Source organism: Capra hircus, chromosome 5 (genome assembly GCF_001704415.2).
Source record: "Capra hircus breed San Clemente chromosome 5, ASM170441v1, whole genome shotgun sequence".
Classification (NCBI taxonomy): Eukaryota; Metazoa; Chordata; class Mammalia; order Artiodactyla; family Bovidae; genus Capra; species Capra hircus.
In genome coordinates this window covers 29,350,992-29,375,885 of record NC_030812.1, presented here as the reverse complement: position 1 = coordinate 29,375,885, position 24,894 = coordinate 29,350,992, and the positions used below count along the sequence as shown (strand labels likewise).

General features: G+C 39.1%; 1 protein-coding gene across 5 annotated transcripts in view; it reads right to left on the bottom strand.

Annotated features, from left to right (window-relative positions):
- The window catches only part of LIMA1 (LIM domain and actin binding 1), a 90,445-nt gene that overhangs the window by 8,260 nt on the left and 57,291 nt on the right, over window positions 1-24,894 (bottom strand). For 3 of the 5 annotated variants that reach the window (XM_005679971.3, XM_018047801.1, XM_018047803.1), the window contains 5 exons: window positions 13,354-13,438; window positions 12,462-12,610; window positions 9,562-9,669; window positions 4,895-4,952; window positions 3,252-3,364 (listed from right to left, as the gene is read on the bottom strand). In XM_005679971.3, the coding sequence (XP_005680028.2) occupies window positions 3,252-3,364; window positions 4,895-4,952; window positions 9,562-9,669; window positions 12,462-12,610; window positions 13,354-13,438 (513 nt within the window). The remainder of the gene's footprint in view (window positions 1-3,251; window positions 3,365-4,894; window positions 4,953-9,561; window positions 9,670-12,461; window positions 12,611-13,353; window positions 13,439-24,894) is intronic. The other 2 variants (XM_005679972.3, XM_018047804.1) reach the window with 1 other exon arrangement.

Here is a 24,894-nt window from a genome sequence, read left to right as displayed (position 1 = left end):
AATATGTAGATAATATCTCAGGGATAGTCAGGAATGAATGAGGTAATATGTAAATAATTGATGTCCCTAAACACTGTCAGGCCTTTCCCATCTGAGGGATGTTACAGGCCTTCTGTTGATCAGCATCGACTTAAAGCTTTTTTTCCAATAAATTTTTATAACTTCATCTACATTCTTTTGCCCTCTTGTCTTACATATATTTTTTAGTTCGATGAAGGCCCCAGTTGGGGTATATGTCTGTGTGTGAGCAGCAGCTGGCCATAAGTGGTGAAGCTAACTAGCCTTTAGACATAGTGAAATCAGAAGAAAATTCTGTACTAATGTCAGGCCTCCATGCCTCAGAACACTTTACAAAGCCTTTCATTTCCTCCTTCCAATTTGTGCAAAATATCTGGGTAATTAAACTGAAACCTCCCCCCCCACCCCACCATACAGTAAATGTCTGGGCTGGCTCTGGCTTTAACCCTTCTGCTTACTCTCTGTGAAATTCTTTGTGCAAGCATTTTGGAGATATTCACACCTTACATAGGTTGCTCTACATGTAGAGGAAACATTAGTGCTCTGAGAAAGAAGTAATGATATAGGTAGTCAGAAAAGAATCTAGACACCCTTCTAGCATAATTCTGATAGATTTGCAAAACAGCATAAGACCTCCTACCCTGTCCATGAAGGAAGGGACAGGTACAAAGGGTATAGCCTCTCATTCAGGCTGCCATGCTTTCTTTCCATATCCTAGGACAAGCCTAGGATCCTGGGGCGGGGCTATCCCAGATCAGTAGATGTTCCTAGGGCCAGCCACATCTCCTTCCTTATCGTCCCTCCAGGAACATTTAGGGAATAACATTTCAGTGGGAGAACATAAAGCTTAAGAGGCCTCTGAGTCTCTTGAGTTGAAAGGTCTGATCCTTCTCACAGGGTCTACTGAGCTCTAGACCCAGAACATCTATTTTGAGAAGGGAACCTGCTATTTAAACTTCTTTACTGCCAAGTCTCATCAACTGAACTGTCTGGCCAGTGTTCAAAATAGACAAAATCCTTACTTTTAAAGACTGATATCATCTGTGGAGTGTTTTTTTGTTTTTTAATTTTACCTTATTAAGCTAAAATTTGAAATGAATTGAGTCTTTACCTTAGATGTCCTATTTTCAATAACAGGCACTACTAGGCAGCATGTTCTCCAGGATGTGGGGGACCCAAAATCTATTCTGAGTGAACACATTTATTCTTAGCTGTATGTAATTTCCCAGTGGAGAAAAAACTTCTGTTGCATGGTCTATAGCCACGAGACCAGTTATGTCAGCAGGTTTTCCTGGAAACGCTAAAGTATCTACATACTTGCCTGCAGAATGTAAAGGGAAACTCTGAGGAAGAGAAAAAAAACAGTCCTTAAATAAAAGTGGAGATGTGATTGGGTACAACCCCGAGCTCTGTGTACAGCATAACCATTTGAGCAAACACAGGCAGTCAGGCCAGTTTCCTCCAGTCAAGACCTGAGGTGTATGCCTGGTGCAAGCAGGCTTATTCTAGTGCTGAGTGACCAGAGCCAAAGAGGCAGGCACGGTACAGAGGGAGCTTTATCTCCGTCTCCTCTCTCTGGTGTGCCAGGAAGACCTTAGTGAGGTGCATTTCTTTGCACATGGCTCATCAGCTCAGATCCTGGAGTATGAATAAGGAGGGGTCTCAAAGGTCCAACCCAGGACCAGGAGGTCTGGTCTCGACCAGATTGAGAATTCAGACACACTTGAGAACAGATTTTAGTTCTTAGAGCAGCTACAGAATCCCCCGAGTCCCTCAGGCACACGGAATCCATGGCCAAGTCAGCTTTGCTGTTCTTGGTCCAGAACCACAGCCCAAGGACTCACATCCGGGCAGGATTGCTGCTGGAGAGGAAATTAACCCTGTGGCGTTTGCTACTTTGTTGGCCTCCAGATACTGGAAGAAAGAAAAGTGCTGAGGGCAGCATGAGCAGAGCTTGGAGGCCAGGAGACAGGGTCACGCTAAGGACATGCAGATCCCATCACACAGCTCAGTTCTTTCTTCCTAGTTCACTTGCTTTCTCTTGTTCCTTTCTTCATTTTTTGCTCCTTTCAATAAATCTTACTCTCCTCATGTCTCTGCTTCCTTTAAAATCTTATGTTTACCGTCTTCCCCCGCCCCACCCTCTTTTTCCATCTAACCTTTAAATCCTGGATCCTCCTTACCTCCCTTTGTTTCAAACCCACACCTGTGTCTTCCTCTCTTCATCCTTTCTGTGCACTAAAACTTTCATCAAGAGACCAATCATGCCCACAGTTGAGAGACAGAAACATGGCAGACGCGTGCATGAAGTTGAGGCAGTGCACAAATCACCTTGAAACGAATTCTACCCACTGAGTTTCTCTCAAATGTTAAAGCCTTTGAAACAAACCTTGGCTACTTAAGCACAGGAGGAAGACACTAAAGAAGTGTAGGTATGTTTGGTTACTAATGCAAGTGGGTAAATCAGCATGGCATTAGCAAAGCATTCAATTAAAACAAGTTAGGAGAACAGCCTAAAAGAGAGGCTGGATATATATTTTTTTAACCTTTGTTTATTTTTATGGGAATATTTACTTGTTCATAGAAAGGGAAAAGACTGCTTTTAAAAATTAGTGAATAAAAGGAGACCATAGATTGAGTAGCCTAGTAAAATTTTCCTAGGGTACAAACATTTTGCATATTCCTCAATATCTAGTATTATAACCAAGTGTAAATGTTACTTGAATGCCCATTTGTAGAGCAAATGGACTGGCCAAACCCTGCTGAAATGTACACATTCTTTCTTTAAATGCACTGACTACCAATCATGTTATGGTTAAGTTTTTCAGACCAGGGAGCCGCTATCTTTAAGCTAACATTGTACATTCCCATCCAATGGGCTGATTTTAATTTAACAGATTTTTTGTATTGCTCATTTTATAGGTTTTTACTCACTCATAGATTTATGAATTTGGACTTAACAAGAAAATAAATCGGGTTATTTTCTTTCACTTTGGGTTTTGTTTCAAGAGCTTTCCAGATTCCAGACAGAGAGCCTCATCACGCCTGGCTCAAATGCCTAAGAAAAAGTGGCAAGATTTTCAAGAAAAGTGACTGGTTCAAATGTGCTCTTATTTGGCATTTTCGTCCCCTGGAAAGCCAAAACAGGTTACAACGAACACAATGATAAAAGGTGCAATGAGCTTTACTAGCAAACCAGTGTCTACAGGCTCCAAGAGAAATCACCATCATACCTTCACTGCTTTGGGAGGAGAACTTTCAGAAAGGCTGGAGGCTCTGGCATCTGGACTTAGTGGCTTGGGATGCACAGGCTGCTGGACCTCACTCTTGACCTGGGAGTTACCTGCTTGAGTTATAGAAGGAAGACATTTTATGATATCTCAAGAGAAGCATCAGAAAAGGTTCTTCCCCAAAGCCAAGTTTAGGCACCTCCACTATCAACAGGTCCTTTCAACATCAGGAAAAACACTGCTTTCCCGTTGAAGGATATTCTAGTACTAAAAGCTATGCTGTTAGATTCTCTCATAAACTGGGGTGTCAACACAGAGGGTTTCTCATCCTTTCCCACACGCAGCTGAACGCAAACCACCCTACTGAAGGAAACTTCTGCCCTGTAGCATTTGTCATTTTTAAAGGCTGCTTGTAGACTTTGATGGCTTTTTGGCAGTTAGCACTCCCAATAACTCCTTCTGGGGTGTTCCAACTGAACTTGGGAAAATGGGGGAATGTGTGGGCAGAAATTTCAAAACACATGCTCATGTATATGTGTGTATATAATTTGATACCATCTTCTTGGTCAGTCCTACAGCAAATATCCATGGATGAAGATTAAGGAAAAAGGCTCCATAAAATTTTTTTCATAGTCATTGACGTGTCACTTACATAAGTTAATTTCCTGCCAGTATATTCATTGTGTGGAAAACTCAGAAGAGGCACAGAGAAGTCATTCACGCAGTTACTAAGGAACCATAAAAGAATTCCCTAAAATCTAGAGTTATGTCAACAAAGTATTCAAAGATTAAGGCTTACTTTTCAAAAAAATGTTTTGCAAACCTAGTCAAAACTCAGAAAAATTTCTAGTCCAAGCAAAATGATTGCAAATGGAATGTTCTTGGATTCAAGCAGCAAGAGTTTTTCTGAAATTTTAAGGCAGGGTTTACTAGAGATCTGTTTAGCTAATACTTCTGCTTCTTGCTGAGTTTTCAATGTTTAGTGAGTTATTAACATGAGGAAAAGCTAGAAATCTATATATATTAAAAAACTAATACACTGAACCTCAGAATCAAAAGCGGACACAGTAAATTAAAAAACAAAGATTTCTGTCTTTGGGAAAAGAGGCTCAAAATGATTCCAAAGTAGGATGAAAAGGTGATCAAATTCAGCACCAAAAGGAAAGATTTAGCCAGAGGGCAGATTATAGTACATATTTATATAGATATAATAAGAAAAGGGTATTTTTAAAAGGTTACTCAAATACCAATTCTTATCCCCTGTAAATAAATAAAGCCCTTTTGGGCCAAACTTCTATTAAAATGAAACTTCAAAATTATAGTTTTTACAGCATTAACTCTGAAAAGGTTTGGTACAAAAGACAGGGTAAGTTCAATGAGAGAAGCATCAAAAATATTCAGTTTGCCACAAGTTAATCATATTTCATTGAATTTAACATCTCTCTTTGCCATGGGATTTGTGAAAGGTACCCAGTCACCAGTCCTTAAAACCAAGTGAAAGATCTAATCAGCTGCATTATTGGATTTAATATGTTACATATTCTCAGAGCTGACAGAACTGGGGACAAGCACCACCCACCCCCCGCCCCCAAACAGGGGCAAGAGAACAAGACCCTCACCCTCCAGACCTAAGAACAAACACTTACGGGAATCATCTTCAGCAAGGGTGGAATGGGTTGCCAGGCTATTCTCAGATGCAGAAACCTACAAAAAAAGACGGGAGGGATTAAGAATCACATTAAAAATAAAAGAGCAAACTGCTGTTAATGCCATAAAAACCTGCTGACTCCAGTCAGTCACCGGCTGCCTAAGGGGAAATAACGGGCCCCAGAACAGCTGAGCATTTAAACAAGAGGCAGCAAAATGTCTTTTACGAGGATATTAACATGCCTCTCAATTACAGAGTTACGTGAATAACAGACTGCAAGCAACTGCCAAAAGCGTGCATTATCTTCCTTTATAAAAGAACTTCTAAATATATCTTTCTACTCTCAAAAAAAAAAAAAAAAAAAAAAAAGAGGGAAAGTGGGTTGTGAAACAAAGCCTTCTATCAGGGAGGGCAAAGCTCCTCACCAAAACCCACAACTCCTGTAACTCACTCCAAGGCAAGATAAAGTCTTTACATACAGGAACTATTATTCTTTCATTTTCCTAACTCCTTATTTCCCAACCAAATACATTCTGCTGAAAAAAGCTTGCTAGTACAGAAGACCTTCTGATAGCTATAAAACAAATTTATCTATAACCACCTTTTGGTATTATCTTCAAGGTTAGTTTCCCTTGTTTAATTCCAGTCTCAAAATGGGAGTGTTTAACAAGATGGCAGATCTTAGGTGTAGGTGATTACTTTTCCCATTAGCCATCAAATGTAAATAAAAGAACTTTCTACCAGCTCACTCCTCCGTTCTCTTGTCCCCTAGTCCTTCAGTATATCTTGCTCCACATTCAAAATCATGAAGGGTCATCAAATGATCCAACATGTACTCTTCATGGAATATTCTTTCATTCAGATGCCAGGGATTTTATGGGTGATGCTGAGTGTTTATATCAGGATGTCTAATGTACTGAATAAATTTACAATGGAGATTAAGTTGTTAGCTGACTGCACGTGAATTTCAGCATGGTCAGTTTTTTCCCCTTTATTCTCTTTTCATTACAGGAGTTCTGACATGGTATAAAACAAACCAGTATAATAATAGTTAACACTGATGAAATGTTTACGATGTTCCAGGTATTGGAATGACTACTTTAAAGGTGTTATTTCATTTAATGATATGAAATAAATCTTCTGAAAGTAGTGCATGGCCACAAAAAGCTCTTCAATTCTTGCTTAATTAGTAGGGGCATCCATCCCAAGAAGTCCTTTTCTCACCTCCAATTTGGACACCTTGAACCTGCAGGGTAAGCTTAATAACAATCACGACATCACTGCACATACTCAACTAGATGACTTCACTACAGGAACAGCCAGGAGACAGCATGTGAGGTTTTGCTCAAACATTTCATTAAAGAAAAGTACAAATTCATTCACAAAAGGAGAAAGGGAAAACCAATACCTTGACAAAATTCTCTATTTCAGGCAACTTGACCCTGGCATTAATGTCCTTTTATAACAAACCGAAGTTCAAGTAGCTCTTAGGTATTGGTTAACGAAAGCTAGGCAGCCAGCCAAAAGGATAGCTGAGGCTCTGAAAAATTTTACAAATTTTAAGGCATCCAAAGGTTCATGAACCTACGATTATATGCTTGAAGGCTATGTACTATCTTTATTTCTTCTATTCCCCACCTACTCCCCAACTTGTGATTCAGTTGCACTGATGCCCTTTTAGACTGTAATTAAAATGCTCTGATCCTCCAGTTCAGCTCAGAGTTCCAGCTGCAAATCAAGAAGACAATTAAGAAAGAAACATGCAATTAGAAATAGGGACAACTCAAGTACGATTATCCAGATGATTATTTTTCAAGTTATGCTCCAAGAACAGATGGGAGGATTTCAATGCAGGATTTCATTTCTTAAATGTCTTATTTTAGAGTATATAAGAAAACTTTTTGTAAGACATAATCTCACACTTAAAAAATGGGGAAACCAGGCAGACTGATGTGAGAACTCACTAGAAACATTACATGAGACATGGAAGTAGTGCCTCAGCCCACTGTTGTAAGGATGTTTTGTAATTTGATTGTTTTATGATTAGGAAAAGTATTTTGTTTGATTATTTCAAAATCTATTTGAGATATGGTTTTATAAAATAAAGTGATTCAATTTTATAAAATAAAAACCCCTAAATTTTTTCCTGTTCTATTCTTTGAGTCCATAAAGAAGGTAGAGCGCCAAAGAATTGATTGCTTTTGAACTGTGGTGCTGACTCTGGAGAGTCCCTTGGACAGCAAGGAGATCAAACCAGTCAGTCTTAGAGGAAATCAACCCTGAATACGCATTGGAAGAACTGATGCTGAAGTTGAAGTTCCAATAGTTTGGCCACCTGATGCAAAGAGCCGACTCACTGGAAAAGACCCTGATGCTAGGAAAGATCGAAGGCATAAGCAGAAGAGGGTAACAGAGGATGAGATGGCTGATTGGCATCATCAATGTAATGGACATGAACTTGGGCAAATTCTGGGAGACGGTGACAGGGAAGCCTGGTGTGCAGCAGTCCATGGGGTTGTAGTCCGATATGACTTGGCGACTGAACAACAATTCCTTAACTGAAATTTTGTGGCCATTAATCTGAGACCATTTTTCTGTATTCTTACTTTGGTCCAAGTATGTAGTATATCTCATGAGTTCCTGTTGGTATGCTGTCAATGTGTGTGTGTTAGTTGCTCAGTCATGTCTGACTCTTTGTGACCCCATGGATTACAGCCAGCTGGCTCCTCTATCCAACGCTGTCTATTTTAAAGACTTATAGTGAAATAAGTTTGAGAACTATTGCTCTTAACCCATTTTAATCATCTCTTCACCTTTTGTAGAATGGCCTCAAGGGTGTCAAAACGTGTAACAGAAACAATGATTATATGCCTATTAATCAATGTAATAGATTTGAAAGCTCTTTTTCCTCATCTAATTTAACACTTGATCATCATATTGAATGAAAGACCAAAGACGCTGGGTAGTGGATTGTCAGAGAAAATGACAGTTTCACCTTACATTTATCTTGTTGCTTATTCCAGCTAAGCCATGCATCTAACAACAAACGCATAAAACCTGATTTGCTTAAAATCTCCCCATGGCTTTCCTCTGCTGCAGGACTACACCCATACTTTTAAGGGATTTTCAAGACCAGCCCTGACCCTCTTCCTGCATCTGTCTCTCGCCTTTGCCTATATGTACTTTACGCTCTTGGTTGGGTTCTCTGGTTTCCAAACCTCTGTTGTGTCTGCCTGGAATACACTTGTTTTTTATAGTCAACTTTCCCCTTATTCACTTGGCCTATTTCCACACATCCTTCAAGATCTAGCTCAGATATCACCTTCTTGAGAAAGTCAGGGTAAGTGTCCTTAGTCCAAGATTCCATGGCCGCACATAGCCTTTTCATAACACTTGTTTTGCTGTTTTATGATCACCAACTTGTTACGCATCTCCCTCCTACCTGTTAGCTTCCTTGCAGGTAAACCATTCCACATGGAATGGTTTGTTCACATTTAGTTGTTGAGCTCTAACAACTTTAATGGCAGAAAGTGAAGAGGAACTAAAGAGCCTCTTGATGAAGGTGAAAGAGGAGAGTGAAAAAGCTGGCTTAAAACTCAAAATTCAAAAAATAAAGATTATGGCATCCAGTCCTATCATTTCATGGCAAACAGATGGGGAAAAAGTGGAAACAGTGTCAGATTTCATTTTCTTGGGCTCCAAAATCACTGCAGACAGTGACTGCAGCCATGAAATTAAAAGATGCTTGCTCCTTGGAAGGAAAGCTATGACAAACCTAGACAGCATATTAAAAAGCAGACATCACTTTGGTGACAAAGGTCCATATAGCCAAAGCTATGGTTTTTCCAGTTGTCATGTACGGATGTGAGAATTGGACCATAAAGAAGGCTGAGTGCAGAAGAATTGATGCTTTTGAACTGTGGTGCTGGAGAAGACTCTTGAGAGTCCCTTGGACAGCAAGATCAAACCAGTCAATCCTAAAGGAAATCAATCCTGAATATTCATTGGAAGGACTGATGCTGAAGCTGAAGCCTCAAATACTTTGGTTACCTGATGTGAAGAACTGACTCATTGGAAAAAATCCTGATGCTGGGAAAGACTGAGGGCAAGAGGAGAAGGGGGTGACAGAGGATGAGATGGCTGGATGGCATCACCGACTCAATGGACATGAGTTTGAGCAAACTCCAGGAGATGGTGGAGGCAGGGAAGACTGGCATGCTACAGTTCATGGGGTCACAAAGAGTCAGACACGACTTAGTGACTGAAGAACAAGTTGTTAAGTTCAGCATTGCCTGTGCTTAGCGTAGTGCCTAGCTTTCAAAATACTCTGAACTGAAAGAATGACATTTTCTTACATAAAATGTGTTAAATTAATAATATACAAATAACTTTGAAGATGATATCTCTATTCAAAACAGGTTTTTTAAAAAATCACTTAAGCATTTGCTGAGCAAAAGAATTTTCCATTGAAGGTTCATTATTTGGTCAGCTATAAGTTGCACAGTTCCCCAACCAAAATTATGTGACCTGCAAAAAAGACAATCTGTCCTGGCAGCTGTTAGCAAATTCCCAGACACTCTACCGCCTAGAGTTGTTTCTAATTTTAAGCTACTAATTTAGAACACATGCTTCCCTGGCAAATGGACATCAGGCTTTTCAACCCACCTTTTCTCCGTCTGGATAGGAGATGCAGACCTCAGGACCTGGGGGCACATTCTCCTTTTGCTCCAATTTATGAGTTTTGATTTCACCACCACTGGCTCTCAACTCATTCTACAAAATAAAAATAGTCTGTGAATTTTTTAAAAAAAGTCTCACAATTCTCTTCATAGCCATCTATTAAATAAACTTGGAATGCTAAAAAAGAAATTCTTTTCCAAGGCTTCAAGTCAAATCAACCCTCTAACTCTCAGAAGCAAAACCCATTGACTTGTGAAATGACAAAAGCAGCTTTGTGGACACACACACCTCAGAGTTAAATATTTATACAACTAGTCCAAAACCTGATGCTCATTAGAACATAGACACATCAACACAGACACACACACCAACCCTCCCCCCTCCCACCCTGCTGCCCAGCATACAATATTCCCGTGATTCGCTCTTCTAGCAGCACAGCTTGTGGGAATGCAAAGCTGGTGAGTTTTATCAGAAAAGACCATTCTGGAGCAGGGGAAAGGAGGTGCCAAGTGCCAATAATTAAGAAAAGATACTGACCATATATATAAATGCCCGGCCTGGAAAGAAAGACAGGGATGATGCATATATATAAGAATTGAAATTATACTTAATGATACCGTAAAATAGCCTTTTGTTGTGAGACTTTCAAAAACATATTTTGGTGGGTTTTTTTTTGCATAAAATTCATACAGTCTACTAAAGACATACCTTATTCTAGTTCTCATAATACAGCTTCAACATAAAAAAGCAGATGTGAGTCAGAAGGAGTGAGCATAATCATATTTGTTTTCCTTGCAAAGAACACTTGGGGCAAAATATTAAAATCAACTTTACTACTAGATCCAAAATCAATACAGAGGTAGATGAATATGGATATTTCCTACCTTTAGCCTACTAGTAATCTAATACCTTTCTTGTTCTTTGTGATTCTTCAGGTATAGGGAGAAAACAATCGATTTATGGCCACAGGGCCAATGAATGGAGTGTCCGTGGGAGTGACTGTCTCAGGTGTGGAATTCCAGATTAAGGCCCCCAGCTCTGGCAGCCAACACTGCAGAACCAACCGTACAACAACTGGAAACTTATTTCTGATCTTGCCTCAAAGCCCAGCCCCCCAGCATCAAGAGTGTGTGCCTTGCTATAACCATGCTCCTCCCTGTAGCGGCCTGAGAAATTCTTTTGGGATGAGATAAAATATGCTTTTTACAAGAATTCCTTAAGGCTTTTCAACTCTTAAAATTTACAGAGCAGGAGAACCGCAATGTAGAAACTCTCATTAGGAGTTGAAAAAACAGTTACCAAACAGGTTTTTCCACTTAGAGAGTCACCTGGTCGGAATGTTTATAGCAGGAGGTCACTGAGAAGCAGCAAAATCCTGCAACAAGAGGGAATTAAGCTCCACACATCATGTTTGCTGTATTTCCTGACCTGCCTTTGAATAGAAGCCTACATTTGCTTATTTTTTCACACTCCCAATGAATAACAAGCCTGTGATGGTCTACTTCACTACTTATTTACACACATTATCTCTTCTTAAAACTATAGTGAAAAATCAAGATGAGATTATTCACTGCCCAGAGACTTGGTCTACCAATAAATACTACTGGAAAAGGCATATACTTCATCCTGTGGGGGAAAGAAGGGTCAATTCTGAGAATACACAATGTAATTTCTAACAGACACTGGTTCAGTCTGCTTGGGAACAAATAAAAGCTAATACTATTCTTCAAATTTTATTGTAAAATAATAATCAAGAGATTAATAATTTGTCATTTGAAATCTAAAAAGGAAGAGATGTTTAAAAGAACAAATGTATGTGTACACGTGTATATATGCGTGTGTACTTATGAATAAATGGCATTTAAAAGGTAACTTCACATAAGCGGTTCTGTTGTGTCCTCCTGCCAGCTAAACCTAGGAAAGTGTAACATGGAAAGATCCTCCGTTGTATTAGAACACCACGTTTTTGTGCTTACAGAGTACCTCACCCTCCTATCATTTTTCCCTCTTTTTCTTATCCACTATTCTATTTCTTTAGAAAAGTATTACATCCTAGGAATTAAATATTAAGTAGATCATATCTTGTATGATTTCATTTATGTGAAAGGTCCAGAACAAGAAAATCCATAAAAACAGACAGTGGATTAGGGGTTGCTAGGGGATAAGGAAAGTGTAGAACTGGGAGTCACTGAACAAGGATGGGTTTCTTTTGGTGGTGATGGAGAAGTTTTAGAGTTAGACAGTGGTGATGATTGCACAACCTTGGGAATATATTAAAAGTCACTGAATCGCATATTTTAAAATGGTGATTTTTATGTCAGGTGAATTACATATGAATAAAAATTGCATAAAGCTGTCCCATCCCACGTTAATATTGAATATATTCAATATTTCTCTCCAATGTTCTCCCTTTCTTCTCTCAAAGACAAAAATAAGTGTTTATATTAAAACTAATGAAATACTACTTTTTTTTGGGGGGGGGCCCACTATGCAGCTTGTAGGATCTTAGTTCCTGGACCAGGGATTGAACCTGGGCCCTTGGCAGTGAAAGCACTGAGTCTAACCACTGAACTGCTAGGGAATTCCCCAAACACTACTTCTTTAACAACAAGATTAAGAAGAGACAGGAAAATTCTCAATGGTATTACTGATGGTAACATCACCAAAGAAAAGGTGGGTGGGATAAGGCCTAGGAAAACAAAGTCAGAATTAGAACATGGTAAGGATTACAAATGAAGCTAGGGTAGGATTTATGTGAAGAGAGAATGGCTGGACCCCAGGAAGGAGCCAGGGCTCACAGGTCAGGGTGTGGGAGACATTTCTAGTTCCCATGGTCATGACCATTTGCTAGATGAGTGAATGAATGAATCACGCCGAACACATACTGTATAGCTCGCAGAACTGCTTTGCTTGGACACAGCTGCCTGGTACTTGGCCATTCGATCCTTTATGGAGGTTTCTGACAGGCGTGGGAATTCTAGATTTCGCCTACTCTCTTTTTTCTCCGAGTTGAGTGCTGAAGACGACAGCTGACCTGCAAGCATGCAAACAATATGCTTTAATAGAAGATAAAGGTGATTTGAATGATTTCAAGATTCTAAGTTTTAGGCTATTGTAGAATCAACCTACTCTATTAAGAATACAAAGAAGGAAATCAGGATTATAACTGTTACTTACAAGGCAACACTCACTTGGTGCCAACATTAAGAGGAGACTGCTTACCATTATTGAGCGTTACATATTTTTAAATTTTGGCTTTATTTAACATGTGAAAAAATTAGATCACAATGCCATTTTACTTTGTATTTCTTTGATTCCTAGGAGGTTGATGGTTTTCCTATATTAATTGATTTTATTTTTTCTTTTGTGAAGTGCCTGTATATGCCTCCTTCAGAACATAATAATTCCTCTCTCAAGGTGTTATGTTAGCATCAGCAATATAGGATAATCAGCAATCTTGACAGGGGATAATGTCCATCCATGGAAGCCCTCAAGTCCTGGACAACCACGGAGCCAAAACTGTTGGTAATGATGCTTCCCTTACAATCCTGCAAAAGGACCCTCTGGTTAACACAGGTTACCACTGACAAAGATGAATCAAAAACACAGAGAAGCTATTTGGAGAGAGCAATCAGATTTGGGAATGACTTGCATATAACAGCCTTCCCTTTAATTCGTATCACTCTTCCTTTAAAAGCATCAGCTTTGAGGTCAAAGGGTATTGCTACTAATGAGTACTTCCTATAAAACTTTCCACACGTGGAACTCTCTGCTTACCTGGGCTTATTTCCAAGTCATCCAGAGAATAGCTATTTTCAGACATCTTCCTTCCACCTGCACTTCGGTTTTGGCCCCGAGGAATCTTTTTGAAAAACAAAAACCACCAATAAGTTTTGCAGCAAGGATGGGAATTTTTTTTTTTTTTTTTTTGAGGATGGGAAATCTTGATGCAATGCTCAAAATGGAGGCGTGCAAATCTCCTTTAGAAGTAAAATACAGAAGAGATTGGATTTTATGTTAGTTTTTATATACCACAGAATGTGTTTTTAGTGTTATAAATATCAAGCACCACATATTCATAGATGCCCAGGGGAAAATAAGTAACTCTATATAGGTAATGCATTCTGCAAAAGATTCCTGCTTAACCACCTTAACCAGAAAGCCTCAGAATTTAACAGTCATTGGAATGGAATCCTCATGTCTCAGATGAAAATGACATATCTCTCCAAACTGTCAAGTCCTGATGGCAGTATCTGTGGTTGGCTTTCTCTATCCCAGTTTATCCCTGTTCTTGCTGACTGGTTCATGTCTTCATCCTTTTTTCCCTGGACTACTGTGTGACCTTTCTAACTGGTTCCTCTGCCTTCCAATGAAGTATCTATGATGCTGCCATTATCCCAAGTAAAACAAAATAATTATCCCCAAACATAAATCTATGTTATTCTCTTATTCAAAATTCTTTAAGGATTCCTAATCACTCTGTGAATTAAATCTAAAGTGCTTAGTTTGTCAGAGAAGATCAGTTCTAGATCTGATCCCTTCTTACCCTCTGGGTATTCTCTTCCTCATCCTTTACTCTCCAGGAAAAGCAAATTGCTGGGAGGTCCCTGATATGGTAAATGAGTTCCCTCCACCAGGATTATGCTTATCCTTCCATTGTCCAGCAATGCCTGTTCCTTCAAGACTCGGTGTAAGCTAAGCCAGTGGTCCCCAACCTTTTTGGCACCAGGGACTGATTTCATGGAAGACAATTTTTCCATGGACTAGGGGTTGGGGGAGATGGATTTCAGGATGATTCAAGCGCATTACATTTATTGTGTACCTTATTTCTAATCTACTATTGCCACTGATCTGATAGGTCCACAGCCCAGAGGTTGGTAACCCCTGAGCTGAGCAAATTCCCTCTGATCTGATACCTCTCCTCCATAAATCTAAGTAGCCCTTCCTCTTCTCAAGGACATGGTCACACTCCCATCACAATGCTTATCAAATTGTTGCACATTCCTATACTGGACTGGAAGCTTATTGAGGGCACAGATAAGATTTTATTTTTTAAATAGAAAAGTGAAAGGTACAGATCTTTTTAAAAACAAAGTATTCCTATGAGTCCCATAAATTACTACATTTATATCTCTCATACTTAGGGTAGGTCTATAAAGAAAATTCCAAATTATACTTTTAAGGCTGGAAAAGTAACTCAAGAGAAAGCCTGACTGTCAAAGGATGTTCCTAAACATAATACACAGAGAGTATGTTATGTTTATTCAGCTTGCAATGAGAGCCTTCAAGCAGATTCCTATCATTGAAATCTCAATTTATTTCCGGATAATTTGATGTGGGAAAGATGTCTGAAATCCAATATGACAGGAGACAAGAGTAAAACATTTAGCATCCTTCTGAATTCAACGTTAGTAAATAATTAAACCTTTAAGTTCAATGGGCTAATCAAACAACAATACAGGTTAAGACAGTGGACTATCCCTTTTTTAAGTCCCCCTGCTCCCCCTTGGTGGAGAAGGCAATGGCACCCCACTCAGTACTCTTGCCTGGAGAATCCCATGGACGGAGGAGCCTGGTGGGCTGCAGTCCATGGGGTCGCTAAGAGTCGGGCACGACTGAGTGACTTTGCTTTCACTTTTCACTTTCATGCATTGGAGAAGGAAATGGCAACCCACTCCAGTGTTCTTGCCTGGAGAATCCCAGGGACGAGGGAGCCTGGTGGGCTGCCGTCTATGGGGTTGCACAGAGTCAGACACAACTGAAGCAACTTAGCAGCAGCTGCAGCTCCCCTTGGAGATAGGAAATATGCCATGTCAGAAATCAGAGCCAAGGATTTGGTTTGCTTATGTCCTACCAAGACTATCTCTTCTTGGGACTTCCATAGGGGTCCAGTGGTTAAGAATCCGCCTACCAATGCAGGGGACATGGGTTCGATTCCTGGTCTGAGAAGATCCCACATACCATGAAACAACTAAGCCTCGCGAACCACAATGACTAAGCTCATATGCCTAGATAGAACCTGTGCTCTGCAACAAGAGAAGCCAACATGTGGCAAGGAAGAGTAGCGTCCGCTTGCTGGAACTAAAGAAAGCCAAGGGCAGCAACAAAGACCCAGTGCAGCCAAAAATAAAATTAATTCATTATTTTAGAAAAAGAATATTGTTTCTTGCAAATTTAACATACATTTAATGTACTTCATCTCCAGTCCGCTTTGCCATGTACATTATTCGTTGAATCTATTTTTAAAAAAAAAGCAATAGCAACTCTAACCTTGCCACATTGTACTCAGGTCAGCAGCACCATCAGTCACGTCCACATGACTCCTATGATGCAAACATTCTTGTTCTGGGAGCAGCCCACCATTTGGAAATGAAGGTCATCAGCCAAAGTGAAAAGATAAGTTTGGCAGAATACCCTTCATCCACATCTTTTTGTTTTTAAAACATTTTTCATTTGCAGAGAGTTACGGTAAAGGAAATTCCAAAGATTTATTCCACGGGCTGTTGCACTGTAAGATGATCATTATAAAAACTAAAATTTTCAGAGCTCAAATAGGGAGAGAGCTTGGAAATATACTTTTAAAACAACAACAACAACAAAAAGGAACAGGTTTTGCACTCTTAACACTAGAGCGATATTTCAAATATTTACATTCTGTCAAAAGTAAACTTCAAGCCAGTTCCAAGAGTATGTGTTACATGTTGCAGCCTGCTAGGAGTTCAGTCTTCTGTCTGTTCTTGTAGCCATGTGGGACGTTCTGACACTAGTGTTATTGAGAGCAAGACCATTTAGAACCAGCATACATGCTGGGCTAGGTTCTTTGGTTTTAGATGCATAAAATCTCCCATCTTTGCTACCTTTTTACTTAAATCTTTGGGTTAAATAAAGTAAGAGCCTTTCTCTCCCCTCACTCTCGAAAGTGAGTGAGGATGGTTTATCCTCATGAGGATATCAAGACTCTGAATTATTTTCTTTCAACTACTAAAAAAGTGAATATGCAAAGTCATTTGCTATTAGAGAAAACAGAAAAACGTCCCTGGAAATCAAAGTTATATTGACAGCCGTTCTGAGGAGGAATACAACTTGGAGATAAGATGGCTTTTTAAAATTTAAAAAAAAATTTTTTTTGCCCAAGCAGCATGTGGGATCTTAGTTCTCTGACCAGGGATCGAAACTGCACCCCCTGCATTGGAAGCATGGAATCTTAACCCCTGGACCACCAGGGAAGTCCGATGAGATGGCTTTTAATGAGCTCCTGGGTGAAGCACTAAGCATTTCTTTCAATATCTTTCCACCTCCAAACCACTCAAAGATAAAGAATGACAAGATCTCTATATCTGAAATGAACACAATATTACAAATCAACTACACTTAAAAATAAAAATCCAAACCCCAAGATCTCAAATGCATTTACTATTAATTTATGATCTTCACTTTACAAGTGGTCATCCGAGGTTCAGGAAGAAGGAGGAGTTTCCTCCAATATTTCTCAAGGAAAGTAAAGGAACACACACAGGAATTCTGATAGTGAAATACTCTTCTGTAACACATTTTTATCATATTTCACTCTTTTATTCACAGGCCTGCTGCTGCCTGAAGGAGCCTTAACTATCATACTCGGTTAGAAGAGAGAAAAGGTAAAACAGTTTAAGACTTTCTGGAATTTCCTCAGTCTTGGCCTTACCCCACCCTACAAGTCCTCCTTCCTGTCAGGTGACTGCAGTAACTCTCATTAGTGTGACCACCCCTTAAATATTTTCTTTGAATCTATAAACCAAACGCATCCACACTTACCAATAAGAAAATAAGAGTCTGGGGCTTTTAGCCAGCAGTCTGTAGAATTTGTTTTCTCTGGAGTTTTCTTTAGAAATAAAGTAAGTTAGGTCCCAAATGTCAAATAAAAAGCAGAATTTCCTGTCCTGGGTACCCCTATTTTCAGGAAAAATTCTCTTTAAAAGTTGAGTCTCATCACTTTATTGAGAGCTACTTCCTTCAGCCTTTCAACTCTGACCTTCCTTCAGACTCTCTCATCCTTCCAAAGTCAATGGTGGAAGATGGATGCCTCTTAGGGAAAAATGGGAACTATGCACGGAGATTATAGGGTGTAGATAAAACCTGGCCTTAAGTTCTCAAAATACTGAGAGATAAACATTTCCTTCTTCAAGAGCTCTAGTAGAAAAAAAATAGCTCATTTAAGTAAAAGCTACACATAGAAGAAGCACTTGTCTCCAGAGGGATTTCTATACATATATATACATTTATATGTATTTATATATATATATATATAAAAGGGTTTTTTTTGGCCATGTCACGAAGCTTGTGGGTTCTAGTTTCCAACTAGAGTGAACATGGGCCATAGCAGTGAAAGCCTCAAATGCTAACCCCTAGACCACCAGGGAACTCCCATATTTTGTATTTCTAAGTGTTCTACAAAAATTATGTGTTTCTCTTATAATTAAAAATAAAGAAAAGGAAGGAGAGATGATACTTCATATTTATTAAATTAACATAAATAGATAAGAATGGTAAAACCAAATGCCGATGAGGAACTGGTGAGGAATTGACTATGTCCTTAGATTGTGTTAGCACTGTTAAATAATATAATCTTTGATAATAAGCTAAAAATTTGCAAGAAGAATGTTCAATGAATTATGTCTTTTGACCTTGGTAACACCATTCAGTAATATGGCTCCCCTACCAACTAAAAATAAAATGTTTCTGCCAAGATGTTTAGAGCTTTTTAATCAGGCTGGAAAAGAATCTAATTACTGGGGAGTGATCAAAATGTATAATGAAATAACCTATTGCTGTAAAAGGATAACTACACGAACTAGGAAGGTACAAAGGAAGGTGTGTATAAAAAAGACCAAACCAAAGGTAAAGAGCACAAAACAGCACACGGTACCTAAAACGGTCTGAAATCTAGTTATGCGACGATAAAGGTATCACTGTGCACAACTGTGTGCACAATTGGCAAAGGTTACTCTTTCTTCCAAGATATTTGACTTTTTCTGGTTTACCCTGTGTATGACTGCTCACATGACTGACTTATATAAGAAAAACAAACCTACCAAACCCACAGCCTTCTAAGTCAAGAGTTTCAGTACAGATCTCTTACACTCCAGTGTACTTCTCTTCATTGCCCTGATGTCTTTTATTCAGTAAAAAGACTATAAAAGGTAAAAAGAGGGACTTCCCTTGGTGGTCCAGTGGTTAAGAATTCACCTGCCAATGCAGGGGACACAAGTTCCAGTCCTGGTCCAGGAAGATTCCACATGCAGTGGAGCAAGAAAGCCCACGTGCCACAACGACTGAGCTGGTGTGCCTAGAGCCATGCTCTGCAACAAGACGAGCCCCTGCAATGAGGAGCGCGCACAGCACAAAGAGTAGACCCTGCTCGCCGCAACTAGACAAAGTCCCCGCGCAGCAAAGGAGACCCAGGGCAGCCAGAAAGAATAAATAAATACAGAAAAAATTTTTAATGGAGAAAGAAGACAGATATGAGTTGAAGTCTTTGAGAAGACAGCCATTAATATGTTTTAATTTTTTCCTGGTTTCGTTGGATTTCAAAAATATGTAAGGCCAGATGTTTTTATCCCATAAATAGCTACTATAACATCCATGAAGACAGTGTTTACGGCAGAAGTGGTGGTACTACACTATTTCAGTTCTTGTTCTGACATTAAGTAGCTACATGATATTGGGTCATTAAAAAAAAAATCAGTTAATTTCTCTCATGTAAGCTGTTTCCATCTGTAAAACAGGGATTTTAATATCCTAACTGCCTGAGAACAATGAGCTGAATTAAATAACGTTTTACAATCACTTATATCAATAGTTCTAGGATTTATGTCAACGATCTTGACAGGGATTGCTCACTCATTGTAACTAAGGCTAGAGGAAATGATTAATCAGTTCATCTGGATACACACCTGTGTTGCTTTATCCAAAAGTGAGTCCAGTCGTATAAAGAAAAGGTGATTTTGGGGGGCAAACGGTGTCTTTCTGGCCCCTCCAAACTCTACTGTAGCCAATATTGCTTAGAGAATGTTCCAGTCCTCTGATACTACTTTTCAACAAGTTTTATTTTAATGGAACTGAATAGAAACCAGTATGTAGTTAACTGGCATGAAAGTAAGCAGAAAAGAGATGACTGGTCTCTAACTGACACATCAAGGACAGCCACTTAGGATAACAAACAGGTCAGGATTCCCTGGCTGGCACCTCTACACCTGAATCTGTCACTATCTTACCACAAAAGACCAAAGATTTATTCAGAGGTACTAATTAAGGATACATAAAATTTAATCTGTGCTTAGTAGGAGGTCTTTACAAGAAATATACTTCTAAAAAAAAGAAAGAAATATACTGCTATGCATGCTAAGCTGCTTCAGTCCTGTCTGACTCTGTGCGACCCTAGGGACTGCAGCCTGCCAGATTCCTCTGTCCCTGGGATTCTCCAGGCAAGGATACTGGAGTGGGTTGGCAGACCCACCTCCAAAGATCTTCCAGACCCAGTGATCAAACCTGCATCTCTTACATCTCCTGAAGTGGCAGGCAGGTTCTTTACCATTAGTGCCACTTGGGAAAGCCCGATAGAGAGGTCAATCAAAATAACACTAAGAACTTAAATTGAATGGATGAAGGGATAAAAATGATATGGTATATACACACAATGGAATACTACTCAGCCACAAAATTTTGCCATTTGCATAAACATGGATGGACTTGAAGGGTATTATGCTAAGTGAAACACATGGGATGGAGAATAAATACTGCATGATATTACTTATATGTAGAGTCTAAAAAATATAACAAACTAGTGAATATAACACAAAAAAGAAGCAGACACAGATACAGAGAGCAAACTAGTAGTTACTAGTGAGGAGAGGAAGGGGAAGGAGTAATACAGGACTAGGGGAGCAAAAGGTACAAACTATTGGATACAAAATAATATACACGGATATACTGTACCACACAGGGAATATAGCCAATATTTTATAATAACTAAAGATGGAGTACTGGCTTCCCAGGTGGCGTGGTGGTAAAGAAGCCACTTGCCAGTGTAGGAGATATAAGAGACACAGGTTTGATCCCTGGGTCGGGAAGATGGAGAAGGGCATGGCAACCCACTCCAGTATTCTTGCCTGGAGAATCCCATGGACAGAGGAGCCTGGCAGGCTACAGTCCACTGGGTCGCAAAGAGTCAGACAGACTGAAGCAACTTAGCATGCATAAATGGAGTATAACTTTTAAAACTTGTGAATCACTATATTGTACACCTGTAGCTTATGTTGTACTTGTATTCTTTCAATTAAAAAAATGTTATATTAAAGAAACAATATAGAGGGGAGAAAAATAACATTGAGAGCAAAATCACATCTCAAAACTACATAGCTATAAACTGTAGATGAATACAACAAATTAGCAAAAAAAAAAATCAGTTTTAATAGGATATATGAGAAAGACAGTATTATAGAAAAACAAAGATAATCCTTGTATTTATTTAACAAAACCAGTTACCTACATTCAAAACACTAGCAATGTATTGCCGATAAGCAAAAGATATATTCCCCTACTCTAGGGTGACTATATTAGACCCCACAGTGATATTGAGTTAGCTATTAAAATCCCTTTCCTCCCTAAACCCATTTTAAGATTATGACTTACCGATATTCAATTAATACCAATTATGAACATCCTCAGAATTGTATTCCTCTGGGAATACAATTCCAAATAATTTACTTAAGCCACTAAACCAAGCAGAAGAAAAACTTTATTAAGATAACAACAAGTAGATAAGGGAACACATGCAATTATTAGCCCAGAGAGGAGAAAATAAAACATTATGGATACTTTTTACAACAGTGCAGGAATTCCCTATGGACAACTACCCATTCTTTGAGAAAGCAAATATAAATTGTTTCTCTGATGTAGTTTACAGATCAGTTGGTTCTGGATAAATAGCTGATGAACAGATCAGACTTGAGTTTGGACGTCTTCTTTTCTAAAGGGTTCACTCCACTACATCAACACATAAACACTGCTATGCACTAGTGTCACGCAAAACTAAACAAAACACAAGTGTCACTTCCAGGAACTTAGAAGAAGAGAAACCACAAAAATGTTGGACTGTTTGAAGAAAGATGGTTTTACTCTTACATTAAAAAGCACAACTTTTGTTGGCATTTTGATGCCAGCCATACACAAAATGCCATACACACGGCATTTTGATGCCGTGCCCTTCTGATCCTGGTGATTAGAAGGGCAGAAATTATAAGGGAAGTTGAAGAGTTTAGGAGTCTAAGGAGAGAAACAGCAGAGAAGTGACAAGTTGATGGGACATGGGAAACTTCTGTTTTAATTGAGATATTTCTATTGTAGTTGTTTAGACTTTGTAGTATAAAACAATACAATTAATTAACTGAAAGCATTAAAGTATACCATGAATAACAGGGAAAAAGGATGAAGAGAACAATTTTTGCCCTAATGATTTTAATTTTACTTATCATCACTTTCTCTCTCTCTTTTTTTGGGGGGTGGGGGGCTGTGGAGCATGTGGGCTTTCCAACCAGGGATCGAACCCTGGCCCCCTGCAGTGGAAGCATGGAATCTTAACCACTGGACCACCAGGGATTTCCCCACCATTATTTTCTCATTACTACCTCCTATCCTTGGTTAGCCCCCAAAGAGCGAATGCGTGAGTGTGTTTGTGTGTTCTAGAAAACAGAGATTTTTGGTGAGGAGGCATTCTATTTTCTTCTCTTCTTTTCTTTACCTAACTCCTCTCCTAGAAGAGGGAAACACTGCAAGGAAGAAGCAGTAGTCAGAATTTGTGTAGAAGAATCAAGAGATGTCCATATTCAAGCTTTATTTTCTTGCATCACAATGAATTGGTTTAACCTTGACCCAAGCAAAAGATAGGATTTTAATTAGGTTATGAAGGTAGAAATATACCTTCCAATTCTTTGGTCTTTATTCTCCTATCCAAGGATTTGTGTGAAACAAATACGTTAGGAACCTAATAGAAATAAGTGAGACTTAAGGAGCCTGTCACATGCTCCTTACACTGTCTGGTCATATGAATAACTGCATCATGACCTTTGAAGATTATGAATTTAGATGTCAACATGATGATAACTGAATAACTGCTTGATCAGCTTTTTCATAAAAGGCTACCTAAAACCCAGATCCACATACATGTGCAGTTAGGGATGTGAAGCCACACTCAGTGTGTGCCGCTAGGGAGGGCTTCTCTTTCCTCATACTGATAGGTTACACTAATCCATCCACTGCTCATTTGCAGTAGGAATTAGAACTATCATGTTCAACTAAACCACCTGACTTAAATAACCCATCTATTCACTAAAAGTAGAGGAAAAGTGATCAGTTGTCATTATTTATAAGTTGAGATCTAAGCTTCTTTTCTCCTTTTTATTAAATAAACCCTAAGAGTCAAGCATTGGGTTGACCACTGGGAGATAAAGGAAACATTACTTTGAAAGAATTGTATAGACTGGGAAGTACACAAACTCACACAGACTATTAAAGCAGCATGATAAAAGTGGCCAAAGAGAAGTAAGAAATTCTACAGGATGGTCAGGAGGGTGAAGGTAATTTCATATGGGAAAAAACTGAAGTAAGTTCTCCTAGTATTAATAGACCTGATGAGTAAGATTTCAAAAGGTAGAAGTCAAGGGAAAGACATAACTAGTTTAAAATGAGGACTAATCCAGGGTTTGAGTATTAGATTAGCTGTATGTGTGTGTGTTAGTCGCTCAGTTGTGTCTGACTCTTTACAATCCCGTGGACTCTATGCCTGCCAGGCTCCTCTGTCCATGGAATTCTCCAGGCAAGCATACCGAAGTGGATTGCCATTCCCTTCTCCAGCAGATCTTCCTGATCCAGGGATCGAACCTGGGTCTCCTGCATTGTAGGCAGGTTCTTTACCATCTGAGCTTAGCTAGGAGATTGGAAAGGTGGGTTTAGATCAGACTGTGGAAGACCCAAATATTAAATATGGATTTATTTTGAGACATCAAGAGTTTCTGATCAAGGGAATAGCATAATTTACAACTATGCTTAGAAAAATAAATAGCAACAGTGTGGAGGATGAAAGGAAAGAAAAAAATGAGAGGCCAATAGGCAAGGTTGTAGCAATACCACAAGTCAAGATATAATAAGGCTAAACCACAGAACTAGATGTGGGACCTCTTGGAGAGAATGGCCCATATTGAGAGATGTGCAGACTCATTTAGATGGCTTAGTAAGTGACTGACTGAGAAGAGGCAGGCAAAAAGAACTGATCCCAAACTTTATAGAACAGGAAATGTGGTGAATGGTGATACACTAAGAGAGGAAGATAATGGATTCTTCTTTAGTTTTCTTGAAATTGAATGCTTTAGTTTTATTCACAAAGAGGTGTGCAATCTGGCAGGCAACCACAAAATTGGAGCTAAAGCTTGGGTGAAGAATTCAAGATGAGAATCTAGTTTTGGAATCCATCTTTTGGAGTCCTGGAAAGAGAGAAGACTACACAAGGGACAGAGAAATAAAAAAGGACTGCAGAGGAGAGATCAGGCAGAAAAGTGGGCAAGAACCATCTCAGATAAAAGGGAGCAAGAGAGACTAAGAGAGACTAAGGAACTCAGGCAATTACCTTGGCCTCCTGTAAATAACTCTGATAAAAAAGATTTAGGAGATAAAGAGATTTGGATCATGTATTTCCATTATCTATGTGCTCCCTGACCCTGCTCAACTAGTTAGCTGAGATTCAGTCCAGTTCTCTAAATTCAATTATGGAGACAAAGATTCACATGATTTGTACCTAATATATTCACTTGTCTCAGAGAAGTACTAATTTTTTAGCTCTGAGGTAATCATTCTTACTTCCTCACTCTCGCTCCTGAAAAGATTGCTTAGTGTGTCTACCATATTTCTCAGAGCTTTCTTCCAAAGATCCAATTACGTGACTTCCTGATTAAAGCCTTATCCATACTAAAGCTGAAGTTATGTTAGCAATAACCATAACCTAGTTTCAAACTGATTAATCATTCCATAATCTAAAGTAGACAAAACTTCTTTTTTTTACCAGTTTTATTGAAATATTAGACAAATATTTTTAAGTAGGCTGTTGCTAACATGGGTAATGATGCTTATTTAGAAGCAGGTATAAAACCAAGCACAGGGACGTCCCTGGTGGTCCAGTGGTTAAGACACTGCACTTTCACTGTAGGGGGCACAGGTTCAATCCCAGTCGGAGAACTAAGATCCCATAACCCACTTGAGTGTGGCCAAAAAATAGAAAACAAAAACAAT